This window comes from Zootoca vivipara, chromosome 10 (genome assembly GCF_963506605.1).
Source record: "Zootoca vivipara chromosome 10, rZooViv1.1, whole genome shotgun sequence".
In the NCBI taxonomy this organism is placed as follows: domain Eukaryota; kingdom Metazoa; phylum Chordata; class Lepidosauria; order Squamata; family Lacertidae; genus Zootoca; species Zootoca vivipara.
In genome coordinates this window covers 67,371,786-67,392,559 of record NC_083285.1, presented here as the reverse complement: position 1 = coordinate 67,392,559, position 20,774 = coordinate 67,371,786, and the positions used below count along the sequence as shown (strand labels likewise).

General features: G+C 48.4%; 1 protein-coding gene across 3 annotated transcripts in view; it reads left to right on the top strand.

Moving 5' to 3' along the window:
* TASOR2 (transcription activation suppressor family member 2) overlaps window positions 1-20,472 on the top strand; it is a 57,517-nt gene extending 37,045 nt beyond the window's left edge. For 2 of the 3 annotated variants that reach the window (XM_035128555.2, XM_035128553.2), the window contains 9 exons: window positions 727-1,609; window positions 2,757-3,204; window positions 4,766-8,506; window positions 9,821-9,946; window positions 10,674-10,827; window positions 12,899-13,007; window positions 14,277-14,458; window positions 16,098-16,212; window positions 17,860-20,472. In XM_035128555.2, the coding sequence (XP_034984446.1) occupies window positions 727-1,609; window positions 2,757-3,204; window positions 4,766-8,506; window positions 9,821-9,946; window positions 10,674-10,827; window positions 12,899-13,007; window positions 14,277-14,458; window positions 16,098-16,212; window positions 17,860-17,863 (5,762 nt within the window). In that variant the 3' untranslated portion in view covers window positions 17,864-20,472. The remainder of the gene's footprint in view (window positions 1-726; window positions 1,610-2,756; window positions 3,205-4,765; window positions 8,507-9,820; window positions 9,947-10,673; window positions 10,828-12,898; window positions 13,008-14,276; window positions 14,459-16,097; window positions 16,213-17,859) is intronic. The other variant, XM_035128556.2, reaches the window with a different exon arrangement.
* Window positions 20,473-20,774: the final 302 nt, after the last annotated feature.

Sequence of the window (20,774 nt, the reverse complement as noted above, 5' to 3'; positions counted from 1 at the left end):
TAGAAGCACGGCGCAGCGGCGCCAGGCCCATGTATAATCCCCCGTCCTCTCCCGCCAAGGCTGGGAAGGGAGAGAGAGCGAGGAAGGGGAAAGGCAGTAACGCAGCCCCCCCCCCCCCGTATGCAGCTAGGAACAGCGAGGAAGGGAGCAGCTTATATTAGGGTGTTGGCTTTTTTCCTCCCCGCCCCCTTGCAATTTTAAAGGTGTGGTTTATATTTGGGTGTGGCTTATATTCAGGCCAATACAGTACCTACAGTCATGGGGAAAAGAAAGTACATCCTCTTTGAATTCTGTGGTTTTACATATGGCATAATAACAACAACAATCTGTTTCTTAGGAGTTCTGAGGTTGTATTTACCTGATTTAAAGACCTGCTAAGAAACAGATCATTGTTATGATGTCCTCATATGTAAGACCACACTTTCTTATCTGTAACTAACTACAACAACAGTTAGAGAGCCTTTTAAAATCCTACCTTTCCTCCTAAGAGGCCACTTTGTCCTTACAACGACCCTGCGAGAGAGGTTAGGTTGAGACATAGCGACTGTCCCAAAGTAGTTACTTGGCAACCTTCATGACTGAACAGGGATTGGGAAAGTTAGCATGAAACCACAAGTGCTGCACCATATTGGCTCTCCAAAAACCACTAGCCTTTAATGGTGCTTTTTCGTAAGGGTAGAACTGTGTTAGCAGCCCGCTCTGAAACTTGCTCCTTTTCTTACACAGTGAAGAGGAAAAGTTCCCATCAGCGGGAGGACGAATTCCCTCCGGCAAGCCAGGGGGAGGCTAGCGATGAGAACGATCCTTGGAGCGAGAGAAGCCTGGCCCAGGATGCTTGCCCATCTCCCAAAGTCAACAACTGCGACTCCCACGCCTTGAACATGTTGGCCGACCTGGCGCTGAGCTCCAACTCCCCGCTGCTCAGCAACAGCAGCGGAGCCTCCTTGCCCCCCAGCCCCTCCCGGGAGCGCCGCCGCTTGCACAAAGGGAAACATTCGGACAAGTCTTCGGATCACGAATATCACAGAGTGACGAAGAAGCTGAAAACGGCTTCCCTCTCTGGCAAGACGGGCCCAGAGTCTGATTTGTCTCCTGAGCAAAGTGGTGGGGGCAGAGAGTCTCCTTCCAGCTCTCATGAAAGAGACCACATGCGTTCCAGCAAAAGAAGGGCTGCAAAACCCAGTTCGGCGACACCTCCAAGGGAGATGGGTTACCTTTCGGATTCGAGCATTCACTCCTTGATTTCTTCCGAGCACTCGTACGCCTCCCCGGTGTCTGAATCTTGCAAGAAGGGGTCCCCGGGTTCTCACGGTGCCAAGAATGGTGTGAAGAATGCCAGGCCGGGGCCTTTAGTTGGGAAAGTCATGCCTTTCCGGCACCAGCAGAGGATTTGCCACCCGCACAAGCAGTTGAGGAGCTACGTGCCGTTCACGCGCTCTGCCGTCATGGCCACGAGGTTGAGGGAAGACTTCTCCAAATCCCATAAAGTGACCTTTTGCGACAAAACTGTCAAAGTGACGTTCCAGTGGGAGGCGGAATACCCGCCGGACTTAGATAGCAGATACACTAATAATTCCTTAGAGAGAACGGTAATTCGAGCTGTACATGGGTAAGTAATTCTCAGCTTTGGAAAGATACTCATTGTATGAAATGCATTCAAGCCACGAGTAAGATAAATAAAGTTATAACTAGGTAGAATTAAAAGCCTGGCAATAGTGGTGAGAATGCAGGTAGGAGCTGGGTGATCTCTCCAGGATCATGAACTGTGGCCCAGAGAACAAGGACATTTGGAGGCTGGTCTTTTAATGCCTTGGGCATATCGTAGGGGGCAGACCACTTCTGTCAGGTTCTTGGGGCCAACTTGAGCCATTATATAGCTATATAGGCAACTCTCCGCTCATGTGGTGGTTACGTTCCAGGGATAGCGTGTAAACCAAAATCACATATAGTCAAAACATAGTGGGTTCAGTGGCAGGTGGGGTTGCCAAAGTCTTTTTTCCCGAGACACCCGCCTCCTTTCCACCTCCTGATGGCATATATATATATATATATATATATATATATATATATATATATATGCCAAGTATGTAAAGCTGAAGAGTTACCTCTGTGTTTACAACCTCTTCTTGAGAAGCGCAGATCCTTAAATGGACACGAATCTGGTAATTTGGTTGGTTGAGTGTGTTGAGAAGGGCAACAACAAATTATTATTATTATTATTATTATTATTATTATTATTATTATTAACATTTCTGTACCTTCCTACAGTAGCTTTATGCATCCCCTGGTGAAAAGTGTCCAATAGTTTGATCTTTTTTTTTTGGACAAGGTAATAATCATAAATAAGAATTAAAATGTGCACCCCACCACCAAGACCATTCCATTGTGACTATCCAACCTCCCAAAATTTCAGCACCTCTTGCGATGGTTTGACCCCTTTCCATTTTAACAGTACAAATTCTACAAACAGCCCTTGAAATATTTGAAGGTGGCTCTCATATCGCCTCTCAGTTTCCTCTTTTCCAGGCTAAACATACCCAGCTCCTTCAACCATTCCTCATCAGGCTTCGTTTCCAGACCCTTGATCATCTTGGTTGCCCTCCTCTGCACACATTGCAATCCGTCAACATCCTTCTTAAATTGTTTATGCAGAATATGCAGGACCCAAGACAAAAATGAAGCGATTTCACCCAGTCAGGTAGAGAGCCTTAAAATAAAACTTATCAAGAATAAGTCTGCATTTCCTTTTTCTGTAGGCCCTGGGACGACCGCTTGTTGGATGATTCGGAAGAAATTATGCGCATTCTGTATATGTGGGCGGCGCTCTTTTATAGCAAGCCGTTCAGATCCCCTGCAGTAAGGAAAGTGATTGAATACAGAAACCCTGCCAAATGCGTCACACTGAAAAGCAGGGTGGATTCCTTTGAAATCATCGACGACGATTGCGAGGGATCGTACAGTTTGGAGAAATGCCCCGCGGACTCTCTCTCTGACGATAACCAGACGCCCAGAGAAGCGGACGAGAGGGCGGTTTCTTCCTCGGAGAAGCCCCTCTCCTGTAATGAACTGTCCTCTACGAATTGCATCGAGGATGAGGCCCCCATCCTTATCCCTGATGAACCCATGCCTTTGGAGGAGGAGGAGGAGGAAGAGTCCCATGTTGCTGCCAGCAAGCCGAAAGAGAAGGTTAATCCTTTTGACAAAGTAAGAAAGACTTCGGTAGATCAGATGTCAGTGTTGGGCAGGAGGCAGATGCTGAGTGCCAAGAGCCTGGCTGGTACACTTGGCACCATTTAGCAGTGAGAGGCTCGGAGCTACAGCCGGGCATAGCTACATCTGTAAAACCCTATGGGTGATTTAACTTCAAAGCCTGGAACCTCTTGCAGTTTTTGAGAACTGCCTTCTAGCGACTCAGACCACTGGTCCATTTGACCCAGTATCACGCCGAGTTAACTACACTGACTGGCAATGATTCTCAAGTGTGTCAGACACGAGGCTCTCTGCCCTGTCTGCAGGTGCCAGGGATTCGACCTGGGTTCGGCTTGCCTAGTGAGTGTTCTGCTGCTGAGATACAGGCCCTGATAACCTTGAGTCTCATTCATGAGTGAAAATTGGGTAGAGTCGAGAGCCTAGAGGTTCCTCACCCATTATTGATTGGATTGATTTGATTTGATTTGATTATCTCGGGGCGGTTCACAGAACAAAACGTACAGAGTTTCCTAATAGACATTTTTATGGATAGCCACCTGTCAACATGTCCTCCATGAAACCTTGGAAACTATCTATACAGTGGTACCTTGGTTCTCAAACATAATCCATTCCAGAAGTCCGTTCGACTCCCAAAACCACTCGAAAACCAATGCTCTGCTTCCGATTGGCTGCAGGAGCTTCCTGCACTCAAGTGGAAGCCATGCTGGATGTTCGGCTTCCGAGAAACGTTCGCAAACTGGAACACTTACTTCTGGGTTTGTGGCATTTGGGAGCCGAATTGTTAAACAACAAAGCTGTTCGAGAACCAAGGTAACACTGTATGGAAGTTAAAGGGAAATCGGCTTTAAATGTAAGAAAAGTCTTACCGATTCCCCTTTAATTTCCATGGACAGTTCCTATCAATTTTTTCTCTTGTTCCTGTTAGTAGTATGACAGTAGCCTCTATGGCAAATTGTGCTGTAAATCCCATAGAGCTTGATGACCTTCCCCAATGAACTTGGAACAGCCAGCGGAGACAAAAAGCCAACACATTTCTTATTTATTAAATAACTGGGATTAAAGAACCATCTTGGTTCAGGGAGGAGGTCTGGAGAAGAACCTGGGAAATGGAAAACCCTCACTTTTCAGGGCCCTATTTATCTGTTGGATAGCATTGCAGAACCTGCTGCCATAACCTGCGACAAACACAGTGATTTGAACTCTGCCCACGACAAACCTTCCCCTTTTTGCTAACCAGATTGAATGGCGAAAACAAGGGAAGATTGATGGCTAGGCCACAAGGCATGGCTAGCAGAGACGATTTGTAACAAGTTGTGGCAGCTTATTCTTGAAGCAGCACAGTGGGGTAAACCTTGAAGGATCTTGAAAAGGTAGGAGGGCCGAGGCTCTCTCAACTCCAGGCAGGATGTGTTGGTAAACGTTTGCACCGTGCTGTGATTTTGTTTTTCACTGCTCTAGGATAGTTTGAAAATTTAGATAGCTATGGAGAATTATTTTTTTTACTTTTTGCCTTTCTGTCTCTCTGAACTTTTGAAATTTGGAATTTTTATTTCAGGTGGCTGTGGAGGAACCTGATGAACCGGATCCTGCCCTCTCTGCAGAGAGCCAGAAGAGAAACTTGACAGATGAGCATACCGAAGGGTGTCCGAGGCCTCAGGAGCGTGGAACTGATGCGGAGGCGACTGCAAGTGTCGACTTAGCTGAGGTTTCCCAAAGCGATGCTGCTTCCAAAGATGTGGAACTCCTGGAGAATTCAGCCAGCAAACAGCCTAGTGCGGACACGATGGCTGGTGGCATTTCTGCAGAGAAGATTTGCGAAATAAAGGCTTCCTCTCCTTCTGCAGAGGAGAAGGAGGGCAGCCCACAGAGTGGTGGCGCCGCGTTGCTACGCCCTGCTGAAATAGCCTGGTTAGAAGCAGACAGCGATTGTAGGGAAGTCGACAGACCTTGTAGAGAAGGGAGGGGGTCACAGGATCTCCCTGCAGATGAGGAAGATATAGAAAGAGAGAGCATGGGGTGCGAATCAATTGAACTCGCTCTTTCGGACAGCATCGATGCTGACTCAGAGCCCCGAGATGTGGACTTGGACCAAGAGAACAAAGAAGAGGAAGGTTGTGCAATAGAAGACAGAGAAGCTGCCAGGGCCTCTACATCCCCTGGAGGCAGCCCAATCACCTTTCCACCATCACCAGCCACAGTTTCCGAGCATCAGGCAGAATCGCCTGGTACCCAAGAGGACTTTGTAGTATCAACCCCTAATTCTCCAGAGCCAACAGATGTTGTTAAGGGTTTCTGCCTTTCAGAGGAAGATAGAGAGGGCAAACTGTTTGATTCCCTTCCATTACGGACTAGCCCTGTAAATCAAATAACCCATGAGGACGTAGCCCAGACTCCAGAGACAGAAGACGCCTTTGAATTAGCCAAACACCCCATGTCTCCAAACCAAATGGATGTGGCTGAAAGCACCCGTAGGTCCCAGGAAGATAATGAAATCAACCTAGAAGATTCAGCTTCTGCACAAGCTGGTGAATTAAAGGATATGGCAACTCAGGGAGAATCTGTAGAGAATCGAGATTCTATTGTACTGGCAAACAGCCCCAAATTTCCAAACCCAGCCAATTCGGACGATACTTCCTTTGGTTCCATGGAAGAGAAAGGAATGAATCTGGCTGATTCCGTTTCACCGGAGGCGAGTCATGTCCATCAAACAAGTCCTGATGATGTAATAGAATTGCCAACTGCCCAAGAAGACTCTGCGGAGTCAACCAAACATCACATATCCCTAAATCAAATGGATTTGATTGAAGACATTTCCCAGGAAGAGGGTAACCTGGCCGACTCAAGTCCTCTGCAAGCTTGTGGACCGTGCCAAGCGCATAGCAGCACATCAGTTCAAGGGGAATCCACAGGGAAACAAGAAAATTGTGCTTTAGCGGCTCCAAATCTTGCACCTGAAGAAGAAATAGACTTGGTCGCGGGTTCCTGTGTTTCGCCGGAAGAGGATGGAATCCACATGGCTGATGTGGTTAAGTTGCAGGTTTGTCCTGTCTATCAAGTAATATCTGATGAAGAGGAAGAGTTGCCGGGGAACCAAGAGCACTCGGCTGAAAATAGCACACTCACAGAGCAAATGCGTTCAGCTGAGGATTCCTGCATCCTGCAGGAAAAGGAAGCCCTCCATCTGGTAGGTGTGGCTCCATTGCAAGTGAATGAACTGCAGTGCAACACAGCCACTCAAGAGGAATGGAAGGCCAGGCAGACAACAGAACGACTTGGTGATTCTCAGGGCCAGGGCTGGCATTTGGATAATGAAGAATTTGACACCAGTACCGACAATCAAGTGTGTGGCGTTAAGAGTGAGGACGCTGAAGTCTCTCCTGTGCCCCGAGAATCGGCATCTGATGATAAGCTAAGCCAAGCTGTAGTTACTGTGCCTGAAGACATCAGGTCCTTTCTCTATGAGTTGATAGATACAGTGAGTGGCATGACAGCCGTGAGCAAAGAAGAAGCCTTTGCGAAAGAGAATCCAGCCTTAAACTGGATTAGTTCAGTTACCCTTGAGTGTGTGACCCCTCCTGAGAGTGATGAAGAGAGTTATGCCACTGACAAGCTTGCCCATTATGACCCCAAATGGGCGATGGCAGGTGACCCTTCAGCGCAGCCTAGCAACAAGAGAGACTCTCACGTGGCTGTACAAAGATACAGGTGGTATCATTCAGCACTGCAGGGAAGCATAAGTTCCGCTCAAGTGGATGTGGCTGAAAGGAAGTCTCATCAAGAGACAGGAGCTGCTGCGGAAACCCTTGAAAGTTCTTGCTGCCCGGAGTGGGAAGACACGGGTGCAAGAAGTCCAGAACGCCCGTTCCCCTTGATCCAAGCAGCTGCGTTGTGTGGGGTTGACCCAGGACAAGTTAGTTCGGAAGTGTCCATGTTTAAGGGCGAAGACCAGCTCAGGAAGGCAGGCAGAGAAATGCTGCCCTTTGTGCCATCAGTGCGCCCTGTGGAATGTTTATCCGAAGAATCTGGGTCACCTGCACATGAAGACGCACAAGATCTGTATGAAAACCTGGTAGAGAATCTGGAGGACTCTGAAGATGCTCTGGCTGGTGAAAGACCCGTGTCATTTGTCGGAGGTACGGGTATGAATATAAACTGGGAAAATGAACGTGTTACTGTGGACGGTGTCCCAGAACTTTGCGGAGATGTGCATCACAGAGGTCAGCCTGAGATACCGTGTACAAGATCCGCTGCCTCACCAGATGCCTTGGAAATGAATTGCGCCAGTGATCTGAGCTTTGAGAACGAGCTGCACAAGGGTGAAGACTGGATGTATCTGGAAAACAAGGTGGCGGTGCCTGATACCGAGACTGAGACTATCCAGTATGACTGGCCGTCCTCGTTCAGGGAAGGCGATAGGTCTGTGCTGCCTCCTCCCGAAGAGTCAGGACCCCTAAAGGAATATTTAAACTTTACTGTGACCAAGAAGCATCAAGAAAAAAGCAGAACTTTTCACGCTTCCAAGAGGCGCAATGCTTTTTTTGGAGAGCAGGAATGGAAAAACTTCTCGGATAGGGCTTGGAGGGTTCTGAACGACCCCATTCAGAGCACTTTAGATATGGAGTGTTTGCGTTTCCACGATAAGCTAAAAAATACCCTAAAGAAACCACAACCTCCTACCTCTGGCGAAGGTACTCAGGAGCGTTTGCTTCAGGTAACGGCAGAGACGTTGCCATCCAGAAAGGTCCCTGAAGCTCCTGAGCTCAGTGTGCCACCCAGGAGCCGAAGCCCGCTTCTGATAACTATTTTGAATCGGGGCCCGAGGCACAGTGCCCCACACTGCACCCCCAGAAGCAGACATAGCGACCCTTCCGAACCTCCTTCCCCGTTTGCTTCTGCCCAGGAATCAGCGAGCAATGCTGCTAGAACGAAAGGTCAAGGACAAGGGCCATCCGCTCCTTTCCACCTCAACAAGTTAACGTACAAAAATAAGCTAAAGGATTCCCGAGGAGACATATCGGTCATCATGGACGAGTTTGCCGAATTGAGCAGGTTGATGACGCAGGGCGACAGGCAGGCGAGTTCTGCGGCCAGAGAGCCAAATCCTACCTCAGAAGATGCTGTGGAGAAAATGTGTCCCTCCTTGCCTCGGGGGACACCATTCTACGAGCAGCTCTTCACCGAACTGTGCAGCACACTACATTTCAAGCTGAAAACTGTTGCCCAGGAAGCTTGCAAAAAGCCTTATGCATTCTACCTGGTGGAAACGGGCGACAGTCCTTTCTTTGGGAGACTAAAGGTAAGATGTTTCACATTTTAAATATTGCACCAGGTTTTAGGCATTGGCAAAATCGGCAACGGGCGACAACTCTTGGCTACACTCTAGTTTGCAAATCGGGAACCGGGCCCTTGTCTTGCACGCTCCTTCTCAGCCTGGATTTCTCCCTTAACATAGGGAGCTCCCTTGCACCGAGTCAGACGGTTGGTTCATTTAGCCCACTGTTGTTGACTTGCAGTGGCTTTTCAGGGGTTGCAGTGGCTTTTCAGGGGTTCAGGACTATTGAACCCGGGGGCTTCTGCATGTAAAGCAGATGCCCTGACCCTGGCCTTTCCAGCGTTGTTGGTGTGGAATGATGCTAACCTGGTTTCCCCTCTGAACCAGGGTATGCAAACCACCTTCTAACCCGGCTCAGGAGGGGAACCTTGGTTAGTGTTTGCGCATGCCGAACAGTAATATACTGTGATCACGCCAGAGACAGGGTGGCAGGGATGTTGTGCGTGTGTGGCCCAGGTTTCCACACCACGATGTCCAGGGTGCCAGCATTGGAGTTTAATGTTGAAAATGGCAGCACCAAGTGAGGGTGCCCCAGTATCACCATGTTGACAAAGGCTGGTCCGCTTCATGGTGCATCTCCTCTTTGCTTGGGCTAGATGGCTTTTGAGGTCCCTTCTGGCTCTGATTCTCTGGGTGTTCAGTCATTCTGGGGCTCTAGCATTAAAAAAAAACCCAAACCCACTCTCAGCTGTCCATGTCCCCCTCCTCTCTTTGCTTTTGTTTAAAAAAAGGAACATCATATTTAATTTTAATGTGCAGGACTTGGTTTCCTCGTTGCATGGAAAGTGATTTTGGATGGGATTCTGCTGCAGTAAACAGCCTTGGGCGAACCTCCCATTTAAAGAGAGGAGAACAGGACAACAGAAGTGTGATATTAGCAGAATAGTGTTGGACTATGACCTGGGAGACCAGGATTCAAATCCCCACTTCAGCCATGAAGCTTGCTGGGTGACCTTGAGCTGCTCCCTGTCTCTCAGCCTCACAGGGTTGTTGTGAGAATAAATGGGGGAGGGGAGAGAGAGAACCATGCAGACCACCTTGAGCTCCTTGGAGGAAAAGGTGGCATATAAATGGGAAAAATGAATAGCAATGAACATGATGGATTTTGTTTGTACTGGATTAGAAGCCTCGTCTCTGTCCCTTCGCTGCAGAATTATCCTGAATTTCTGTTGCTGCTTGAAGACATAGAAAAACTCTGGTTTTGTTTTCATTTTTGCTTTTAACTGAAAGCAGCCATTCTGGTTTTGGTGATGGATTTCTTTTAATGTTATGTTTCAGAGCTTGCTGAAAAAAGGGAGTCATATGGAAATGAAGCCTCTGCATTTTTGTAAGACAAGCCGCCCCGAGGGAGACAGACTGATGGTCATCATTAGGAATGAGGATATATACCCACACATATATAAAGTAGGTTCAAAAGTGCCTTTCCTGGGTGGCACAGGAAAACTAGCTTCCGGATATTAAAAGCTGGCTCTCTTCCCTCCTGCTGCCAAATGCTTCTAACATTCCCCCTCCCTGGTGCTCCAGTGCTTTACGAAACATAGGAAGCTGCCTTTGCACAGGCAGACTTTCGGTTCATCGAGCACAGTTTGTCTACACTGACCGGCAGCAACTTTCCAGGGTTTTGCACAGAGGACCCCCTGGGCTGTCAGGAATTGGACCTGGGTTCAGTTCTGCATGCAGAGCAGACCCTCCGCCACCGGTATGACGTTCGATTCATGATACTGGTTTCAGACATCACGGTTTCCCAGTCGTCGCCAACACTGGGCGTAGCGTTCAGCTTCCTGCTAATCTTGAACCGCAGCCTTCACTGAGGCAAGTTTCCTGTCCCTGTGAGGTTGTGAAAGAGAAGCTTGCTTACAGTGCCGTAAGCATTCTGCAACTTTGCTCGATCGTACAGGTGGCAGGATTCCCCCCTCCATCACCCTAAATTTGGAAGGCTAAACAAGTTTTAGCAGGGAATACACAGGCCCGACTGCTATCTGTTGTGGGTCGGAGTTCCTGTTTCTGTGTGTGCCTTCCTCCCTAAGTCTGAGAAGGGTCAGATCTCCGGCTTGTGCACCCTCTGCCCACACGAGGGAAACGTAACCAATGGACCCATGCTGAACCTGAAAAAAATTTGTCTCCTGGGCAGATCCCTTCCTTGCTGAGGCTAAAGCGCTTTCCCAGCGTGAGCTTTGTGGGAGTGGACAGCCCCGAGGACATCTTTGACCACACGTATCAGGAGCTGTTCCACAGCGGGGGCTTCGTGGTGTCTGACGACAAAGTGCTCGAGGCGATGACAGTAGGTGAGATGTTGCGCCCAGGGTGCCAGTTCCGGAAAAGCACAACTTTCTGGAGGGTGGTGTGTCTTTGGAAACAGTGCACAGGGATTGTTTCCTGTGACTGAATGTTGTGACAGTATAAATAGAAGCAAACCTCCCTGCAAGTAGAAAACAAGCATGTCAGGGAGAATATGTCTCTTCGTGTTAAATATTTGTCTTCTGCTGGAAGCCTCGCCCAGTGCACCCCCGTACCTCTCATCCTTCTGTTGAACAAAAGGATGTACATCTTCAGATCAGAGCCTGATATGACCTATAAGCACCCTCATTTAAAAATTGAATCCCTTGGACTTAACAGTGTTTTTAATAACCTCATTTAGGTTAATGTAGGTAGCATAGAGGAGGGACCCTGTGGTTGTTAATGGTGCAAGCTGTGAGCCATGAACTCAAGTCCAGCTTTCAACTCACTGGGTGACCTTAGACAAGCTGTACTTTGGGGGGGGGAATCTCTGGCTTGCTAGACTCCCAGTTATCATTATACCTGCCCGTGATGCCTGGGGAGTTGTGGTCCGAGAACATTAGAAGGGCCAACAGATCACTGCTGCAAACTCCCAGCAACAGACACAAACACTCCCAGTTGGAAATATATGGGGGTAATAATTCTGCCATAATTAACAAGAGTGGCTGTAAACACAATAGGGTATATATGAAATGCTTTGAGCATTTTTTTAAATCACTGCATTCGATACACCTGCCTCTGCTCTCCGTTTATGGTTCAAAGCAGCAACTAACAACGTAAGAGACATTGTCTGTGTTTGCATGTGGCACTAAACCATGGCTTAGCGTCACGGAGCCCAAGCCGTGTCAGGCTTGCACACTCCCTCTCCTCTCATGGAGATTTGCTTCACTTAGTTTCAACAAATCTTGGCTTGCAAACCACTTTGCAAAACCAGGAATCCCGGCTTCTAACATTCTAGTTTGGTAAACGAGGTGGCTTCATACCTCCCTGGTTAGAAGTTGGCTTGTTTTGAATCTTGCTTAGAGTGAGTTGCAAGCCAGGATTCCTGGATCCTACAACGCAGTGAGCCCACAAAGGAAGAAGGGAAGGAGGGTGCAAATCTGACATTTTGCTCAGACTCATCCCTGTAGTGACAAACCATGGTTTAGTGCTACATGTGAGCACATCCAATATACAAGATGAATGGAAAGGGATAGGAAAGCCAGCCAATCCAGGTACCAATTTTCTGTTCTTTTGCATATGGATAGGACGGAATGGCCTGGCAGGAAAGAAGGCCAATGGTCCCAGTCTAGCTGATGGAGGGGCCTTGCTTTCTCGCCTCCCCCTCTGATGCAGCCAGCTGGATGGCTGCTGAAGGAGGCAGTTTGGGAAGGAGAGGAGCCAAATGACTACTGGTCCCAGCTGGGTCCACAGAGGGGAGCCCTGCTCTCTCCTATCTCCCTTAGATGCAGCCTGGTGCATCTCCCATTAGTATGGTGCTCTGCAGTGCTACGTATGAAGTCCCAAATACCTGAAAGAGCATCTCACCCGATACCAGCCACCTTGGGCCCTACGATCAGGAAGGAGGCCCAGGTGCTGGTCGTGCTGCTGGGCATTGCCCTGTCAGCGTTGATCCATGACAGGGCCTTCTCAGTGGTAGTTCCCTGCTTGTGGAACACCCTCTCTGGTGAGGTGTCTCGTTCATTATTAACATTTTGGAGGAAATTTAAAACGTTCACCCAGACATTTAATGGCTGAAATACTGTTCCCTGGCACCCTAGAAATTATTAACCTTTGAGGATACGTGACATATCCCGCCCCCCCCCCCCAGTATTTATTAAATTCTTCAGGGTTTTTTTTTTTAAGGGATGGGATGGCTTTGCTGTTTTGTGGGCTCCTTTGAGAGGAAGGGTGGGGTGAAAATCAGTAATACTGAGGATGATTCAGTAAACAGCGACAGTGGCAATATTGATTGCTAAGGACCGGCAGCCTTAATAACCGGGGCTACCCAGCTGTTACCATGTGACAGTGGAGACGGAACTCTAGGCAGCCAAACTTTGTCGTTTTCACTGTCCTGTTGTGCTGATGCTCTTCCTGCAGGGGAGCTGAAGGATGCCATCAAAACCTTGGAGAAGCTCAACTGCAGCCACGGGAGATGGAGCTGGCTCCTTCACTACAAAGAGACCAAAAGACTCCGAGAGGACGCCAGGTGAGGACGACTCTGCCGCTGACTAAATCCCTTCTCCTGCTAAATCCCTGCAGAGTCCCCACCCCACCGCTTCGCATACTTGCCCCCCCCCCCCCGTATTCCATCATTGAGGGCCACAAACTTCCTCCTGCTGCCCTGGAGAGAAAACCTCCCCGTCCCACGAGCACAGCCTGCCGGGATACTCACTTCCTTTATTTACAGACTGCCCAGTTTCAAGCTCTCAGGTAACAAGAAGACCGTTTAAAACAGGGGTCAGCAAACTTTTTCCGCAGGGGGCCGGTCCACTGTCCCTCAGAGCTTGTGTGGGGCAGACTATATTTTGGAGAAAAAAAATTCTTATGCCCCACAAATAACCCAGAGATGCATTTTAAATAAAAGGACACAGTCTACTCATGTAAAAACACGCTGATTCACAGACCGTCTGCGGGCCGGATTTAGAAGGTGATTCGGCCAGATCCAGCCCCTGGGCCTTAGTTTGCCTACCCGTGGTTTAAAACCACAGTTAACTGAAATGATCAAATAAGTTGATTGAGGCGTCGGATGCAGACCCTGGGTATGCACACAGCCAGGCCCTTATCCGAGTCAGTGCTTCCACCTGCCTCCCCTCCTCCTGAGTAGCTGCCTCGGAAGTTCCTGCCTGGCACTGTCTCCTCTGCTGCTGTGGCTCCATGCATGTGAGGTCCAGCCAGGAACCCAGGCAGTGGCCATGGGGACCTCTAGTCTGGGTCAGGGGTGTCTGGCTCTGCTGCACTGGAGATCCACTTGAGGACCCTGCTTTCTTAGTTGCTCCTTGGGAGGAGGTCTGAACCTGGGCAGAACTGGTCTCTGGCTTGAGGACATTACCTAACCATGTTTCCCCTGAACGCTGCTTCCAATCACATGCCTGCAGTGGGCTGTGAGAGAAAGAGATCCTCTGGGTCCCGAAAGCCTGACTCTCTCTGCAATGTAACACACATGTGCCCTGCTTCGCCCTGCTGCTGGCTAAATGAAAAGTATTCAGTTCCTCTGAATTTCAGCACACAGACCTCCCGTAGGATGTTCCTGCATTATTGTTCATTTTTTATATGATGTCATTAGCACAGGAAGCAACTCTCTGGGCAGAACCCACCATATGAATCCTGCATTTTAGGGGGTTGGACTGGATGACCCTTGGAGTCCCTTCCCATTCTCCGATTCTTATTCTGTGAATAAGAGGTGTGCTTTTTGGGCACCGTCCCGAACTCAAAGCTGTTTGGGACCAAACTCCCTTAACGTTTTGTTCTCCTGCAGGAAGGACCCTGCAGCTCACACCAAGGAGATGCTCCTGAAATCCTGCCAGGGTTCCAACATCACCGAAGTTCTCCACTACCATCAGTGCGATTCCAAGTCCTCCCCGAGATCCGAGCATCTGAATTGCTTGCTGAACTTGCAGGTTCAGCACATTAGCAGGAGATTTGCTGTGTTCCTCACAGGTAGGGAGATCTGTGCAACCTTTTGCCTCATCCCACACCCTTGGGTTATAGTGAGTTGGAGCAGTGGTCCATCAGTATTGCCTGCACGGACTGGCAGCAGTGTTCCCGGATTTCATACATGGACATTCCCTGTCCTACCTGGAGATTGAACGTGGGACCTTCTGTATCCAGAGAGAAACGTAGCAAGTTGCCCTACACAGATGCTACAACTCTTCCAGTTGGTTTGGCCTTGCCATATCCTGACTGTGGGGGCACTTCTCATATGGATATCTTCTCCTCTGCCCCCAACACACACACAACCCCAACATTTCCAGGGCAGTGTGATAAAGGAGGTGCAGACAAGCAACCTTTGTGGGTCCTGGCCATGCTGAGAGGAGTTTCCCACCGCCTTGAGCTTTTCCAGAATTTCCAGAGGTTTAGAGTACAGTCGTACCTTGTTTCTCGAATGGAATCCGTTCCGGGAGTCCGTTCGACTTCCGAAAAAAATTAAAAAACCAAGGCGTAGCTTCCGATTGGCTGCAGGCGCTTCCTGCACTCAATTGGAAGCCACATCAGATGTTCAGCTTCCAAAAAAGTTCGCTAACCAGAAGACTCACTTCCGTGTTTGTGGCGTTCGGGAGCCAAAACATTTGAGTCACAAGGGGTTCGAGAACCAAGGTATGATTGCATTCCTGAATGGCAGAGCCACCAATGAGACCCTAATTGGGACCAATGAGACCCTAATTGGGATCATGAGGAAAGAGGTTGAAAATAAAAGTGTCAATATCATAATGAGATTGTGCAAATCTATGGTGCGACCACACATGGGATGCTGTTTTCAGTTCTGCTTCCCATACCTCCAAAAAGAAATTGTAGAGCTGGAAAAGGTTCAGAAAAGGGCAGCCAAAATGATCGAGGGTTTGGAGCTATGTTGGGAGCTTTTTAGAAAAAAACGAGAGCAAACTAAACATTTGGGACTTTTTTCTTGTCTTTTTTAAGGGAAAAATGCAGATGTAGTGAACTTGAAAAGAGGATTAGACAAATTCATGGAGTCGATGGCTGCTAGCTATGATGGGTATATTCTACCCATGGTCAGATGCAGTGTAGCTCTGAATTCCAGTTGCTAGTATTCCCAAGGGGAGTGCTCTTGCACTCAGGTCCTCCTCGCAGGCTCTCCCAGAGGCGTGCAATTGTCCCCCTTGAGAACAGGATGCTGGGCTAGATGGGACTTTGTCTTGAACCAACGGACAGGCTCTGCTTACATTCGTGTGTGTTCTCCAGGTGTTGTGCACTAAAACTCCCATCACCTCTGACCATTGCCTGGTGGGAGCTGTAGTCCAAAAGCAGCTGGAGAGCAGCACTATGTTTGCTTTCCCGATACAGATCTGGTCTTATCAAGAGCAAAGGCACACAGGGGCATTTTGGGTTCCTGCTTCCCAGCTCGGACGCACCCTTTCTTTGTTACTGCTGGTTGACCAGTTTCACGAGGCCACAGCTGATATTGGAAGCTCAAGCATTTCCCCCAACCAATTCCATCCCCGCATACCCAGAGCTGACCCAGCTCCCTGGAATTTAGCTTGTTGGGAAGCCATCTCAAGGCACTGTATATTTTGCAGACATAGCAGCAGTAACATCTCCTTTTTTCATTCGCTCCTTGTAGAGAAACCCAGCGCCAGCCGAGAGGCCATGGAGAATAAGGGGATCCTGGTGCAGGATGTAAATACTTTCGTTGCGACGGCTGAAAATTTGGCAGCACCGTTTAGAAGTGGCTGTTGGTAAGCGGGAAGCCACACGGGTGGTTGTTTGTACAGGGGAACAGCACAAATGGAGAAAACTGGAAGGCTTGCTAGCATCAGCCTTAGAAAGTGGGCGGATTTCATGAGTGGCAGGTATTGTGAGCACTCCCTATTCCGCCCCTGTCCCTGCCGCTTTTTTTTTTTTAAAGGCCAGGGGGTCGGAACTGCTTTCAACCAAAGGTTCACAGTCCCTTCTGGGCACTGAATGGGGTGGGCGGGGCCAAATGCAAAAGTGGGAGGAGCAAGAGGGACGATCACTTTAAGGACACATTGCAGCCAGACCGAAATGCTTTGGGATGTGAGAAGTATGGCCTGGGGGTAATCAGTCTGTACTGGGGATGAGTCAGAGGGTCACAGAGTTGGAAGGGTCCCCTAGTCCAGCCCCCCTGCAATGCAGGAGTCCTGAGGGCCAGATGAAGAAGTTTGGAGAGGCTGCATTTGACTCCTGGATCCGAGCACAAGATGTTAGAGCAATATTGCCTACGCGAGTTGGTATAATGCCCCAGAGTGATGAATCAGGAAGGCCCCAGTTCGAACCTCACCTCTGCCTTGAACTCCAGAGGTGTACCTGAAAGCATACCCCTCCCTCTGCTCCTCTCCATAGTTGCAATTCGAGGTTGATAAAATATTGAGTTCCCTTGCATTGGAAGGATTATTTGGGGGGACAGGGACCTTATGAGTCAGCAGATATCGTTGAGCTCACATCATCCTTATTGAACATGATGGGAACTGGAATCTCAGCATCTGGTTGCTCACCCCAACTCAGAAAGTGCATGCATGTGAAATGCTTTGAGCACCATAAAAAGACTAAAAATATTTTCATTGTTTCTGATGCCTCACTGTGAACAGAACGGTTGAAGGGCTCCCCCTGGTGGTCTGCGAAAGACCTGCACCCACAGCCCAGTTTTTTCTGCCTCTCTTCTGTCTCCAGCCCAGGTGCCTCTCCGTTGCTTTTTCTGTTCTGTGGGGCCTCCCCCAAAGAGCTCTGTGTGGCTGTTTTATTCTTGCAGCAGCTATGGGAGAGAAGGGGACTGGCCAAATGTCAGCCGGTGATCTCCTGGATTAACAGATATTTGAACCTGGACTTGACATCCACTTCATCTGCTTGTGGATGTTTCGATGATTAGAACAGCTGCAGTATATGCATATGAATTAGGTTTAAACCAAGGTTTCCCAAACTTGGGTCTCCAGCTGTTTTTGGACTACAGTTCCCTTCATCTCTGACCCACAGGTCCTGCTAGTTAGGGATGATGGGAACTGTAGCCCCAAAACAGCTGGAAACACAGGTTTAGGAAACCCTGGTTTAAAACAAGGCAGTGGGCTGTTGGAGATGTTGAGCTGAAAGGGGAAATGTTTGTGCAACAGGAGACACCTCAAGGATACCAGCAAGCAGGTTGTCGCCTTTGACCATTGAGATGCTGCTGGAAACAAAAACACTGTTTGAACTTGGACCAAAAGTGTACAGTATTATTCTCCTCATAATTCACGAGGATGTTGAATTATGGCAGGCCGTGCCTTTTGTGTAATAACATCTCCCTGCTCCGTATCAGTTTGACGTTTGCCATTTTGAAATATGCAGTAGCATCAAGAGTGGTCCTTACTGTGATGTGTATCCCTTTATTTTAGGTAACAGAGACAGATGCCTTGCTGACCCTCCATGGTCCTAGCGCAGAACGCTGAACAAACCTGTTCAGTCCCAGGAGAGAAATTATTTTTTTCTGTTTCCTGACTTGCACAATAAAAATTGTGCCTCAAGACACCACGCATAGGATGTTTTCTTTCCTTGTTCTCCCCCACTCCATCCTTGAGTACAACGGTAGCGGTTTTATTTAAGGGCTGCTGTTTTATTTAAGGGCTGTAGGGAAAAGCCTTCTTTATTTAACCACAATGTGGAAAAACCTTGTAAGAAAATTATTTGTGTTATTATTCATAGGAATTGTGTTGCATAGGAAGAAGCGTTACAATGACTGGGTTGTGCAGCTAATTATAATTATCATTGTGGGATGGGGCAGGGGAGGGTGGGAGAACCTGTGTTACTTGAAGATTTAGGAATCAGTCTGTTGGAGACAGTTTTTCCAGACATACGGTACCTAACAGGCTCCATCCACCTGTAGCTTCACTGGCTCAGATTCATTCAAGCAGTGCAATGGCAAAGCGGAATGAGTCACAGGTGGATCGTGATTGGTGTACTTAAATCACAAGCAACTTGGGGTCTGGTTTCCCCCTTTTTAAAAAACATTAAAACAAGTTACTGTGCAATGAAATTTGCCTTTCAAGGTTTTTTTTTATTCATCTTTTGCTGATGGGTATTAACTAGTAACAAGCAGAAGTCCACCCCACCCTCACCCTTTGTAGATAGCAGAGTTTGAATTCTTGAATTTAAAACCTCCTTTCCTCTCTGAACTATTTATGGTGTTGCAATAAAGGGCCTCCCCGGATTCAGCACCGATGAGAGGCGAAAATGTATCCCTTTGTAGATTTTTTTTTTGTAACTAACATTTTTAAATAAAGCTGGATAAAAAGTTGTTGGCCTGACTCAATGCGAACAACATCAAATGACTGGGAGGGTGACAACTGCCGCAGACTCCAAAAGTGTGGTTCATCGTTAACTGTAAAGTGGTTTTTGCACTGGGGCAAAGAGCTTCGAACTTGCCAAAGTAGAGTGTGGGTTGGCAGCAGGTCGACAGACAGCAATTTTGGGCGTGAGGTTGCTAATGAATGAAGGGGTCAAGCCAGTATATTGGCAGCTGTGAAAAAGGTGAGTTCCAAGGGACAGAAAATGCTGGAGTCACAATGTCCTCTGGGGCAGCTACGGTTGGAATTTATATTTCACTATCATAAAATCTGACAGTGGCATGGGCAGTCTTTTCTGCCATCACATTGACCAGCTTCATTGGGGCATTCTGCTTGGCTTCTCAGCATTGCATTGGAGTAAGGCTGAGATTCTCACTTCAAATCTGTCATTAAGACCCGGTTCTCCCAGAAGATTGATGGTCAACGGGCCTCAAGTGCTAATCATTCCTTCAGATTCTTCACTGTAAGCTTTCTGCAGAGCAGGGATAGAGAAACCAGTCTCAATCACGATAGGACTCCAGTTCCCATCAGCCCCAGGCAGCATAGCCAGTGGTCAAGGATGTTGGGGGCTGTAGTCTAGCAGTATCTCTGCTGTAATAGTCCTGTCAGAATTCATCAGTGTTGTGTTGTGTCTACCTAGGGCAAATCCCTAGGACTTTGAAACAGGAATATTGAAGGGCACTGGGAAATGTTCATAAGCCTATGACCTAGACTTACCAGGATCTCCTCCATTCACCCTCCCACCAGGACACCCCCCCACCCCCCACGTCTGCATACTAGGCAAAACATATGCAAGCATCATTGCATCCACAGCGTCTTCTCCAAATTCCAAGAGGGGCTAAAATTACTAAAGCACCAGGTGACATATATGCTATTGCAAACTGGTTTAGTGGTTACTGCTTGGCAGGGGCCAAGAGAGCATGAATACGCTCTTAAAATTCTCTCAAGTGCGTTGAGCACCATTTGGTGGAAAGGGAGAAATCCCAACAATGAAAACTAAAGTCCAGCCTTGCGCTAGTGTTTGTGAGAGCTCACACTGGCAGAATAGATGGACCTTGCCAAATGTTCAAGCAGAAAGTAAAGCTGCCAGAAGCCCCCCAAACACCAGAAAGAAGCTCTCTGTGCAGAGTATCTCCCTGGCAGTTCTAAGAACTCGGAAGTTTGCAGGATCCACAGCTGAGCTCCCAACTATGTATATGGCTAGTAGACCATTTTGTTTTTCAGTGCTTCACCTGGACACCAAGAACAAAGGTGATGCAGCTAGGAGGCGGTTCTTAACAGGTTTGCGTATTCGGAGACTATCTGGAAATGATTTGCTGAGGGCCAAGAGCTCAAAGCCCACTTCGTGCCTCAACCCAAGACCACTTTCCCCAACCCATCTGAGCGCAAACCTTGCCCTCAAGCCCTACCAGGGGCCTGTGCATGCGGCTCCTTCCCCATCTAGAGAACACTGTGGGGCAAAGGGGGAGGGCGACATGAGAGGTGAAATCAGACCACAGCACGGAACTCGTTTCCAGAAGTTGGCTTTACTTGGCAGTACAGAAGTCATCTAGAGCCTTCCCCACCAGACAGAAGCAGCCCCACAGGCTCCATCAAATCAATACTGCAGCGCAGTTTGGTCCACTTGAGAAGCCAGACGTGGTACAGAAGAGGAGAGGGAGGGGGGAAGAAAAATACTTGCACACACACACAGACACCACCTTGCCTGCTTTGGAGTTTCATTCTTGCACCAAGTTTTGTTTTTATTAGTTATCGCCTTTAAAACACAAAAAGCCTTGCGGCACAGTTGTGTCCCGACAGATGTAAACGTTTTGAGAAGCTTTTAAGGAGAGGGCCAGAGGTGGGAAGAGAGGGGCTCGAGGGGAGGGAGGAGGAGGGGCACACCGGGTGAAAATCCTGCCACGTGGCTGCAGTTGCTGTGGGCTTTGGCCATAATGCAGCTTGTGATGAAGTTTAAGACTGGATGG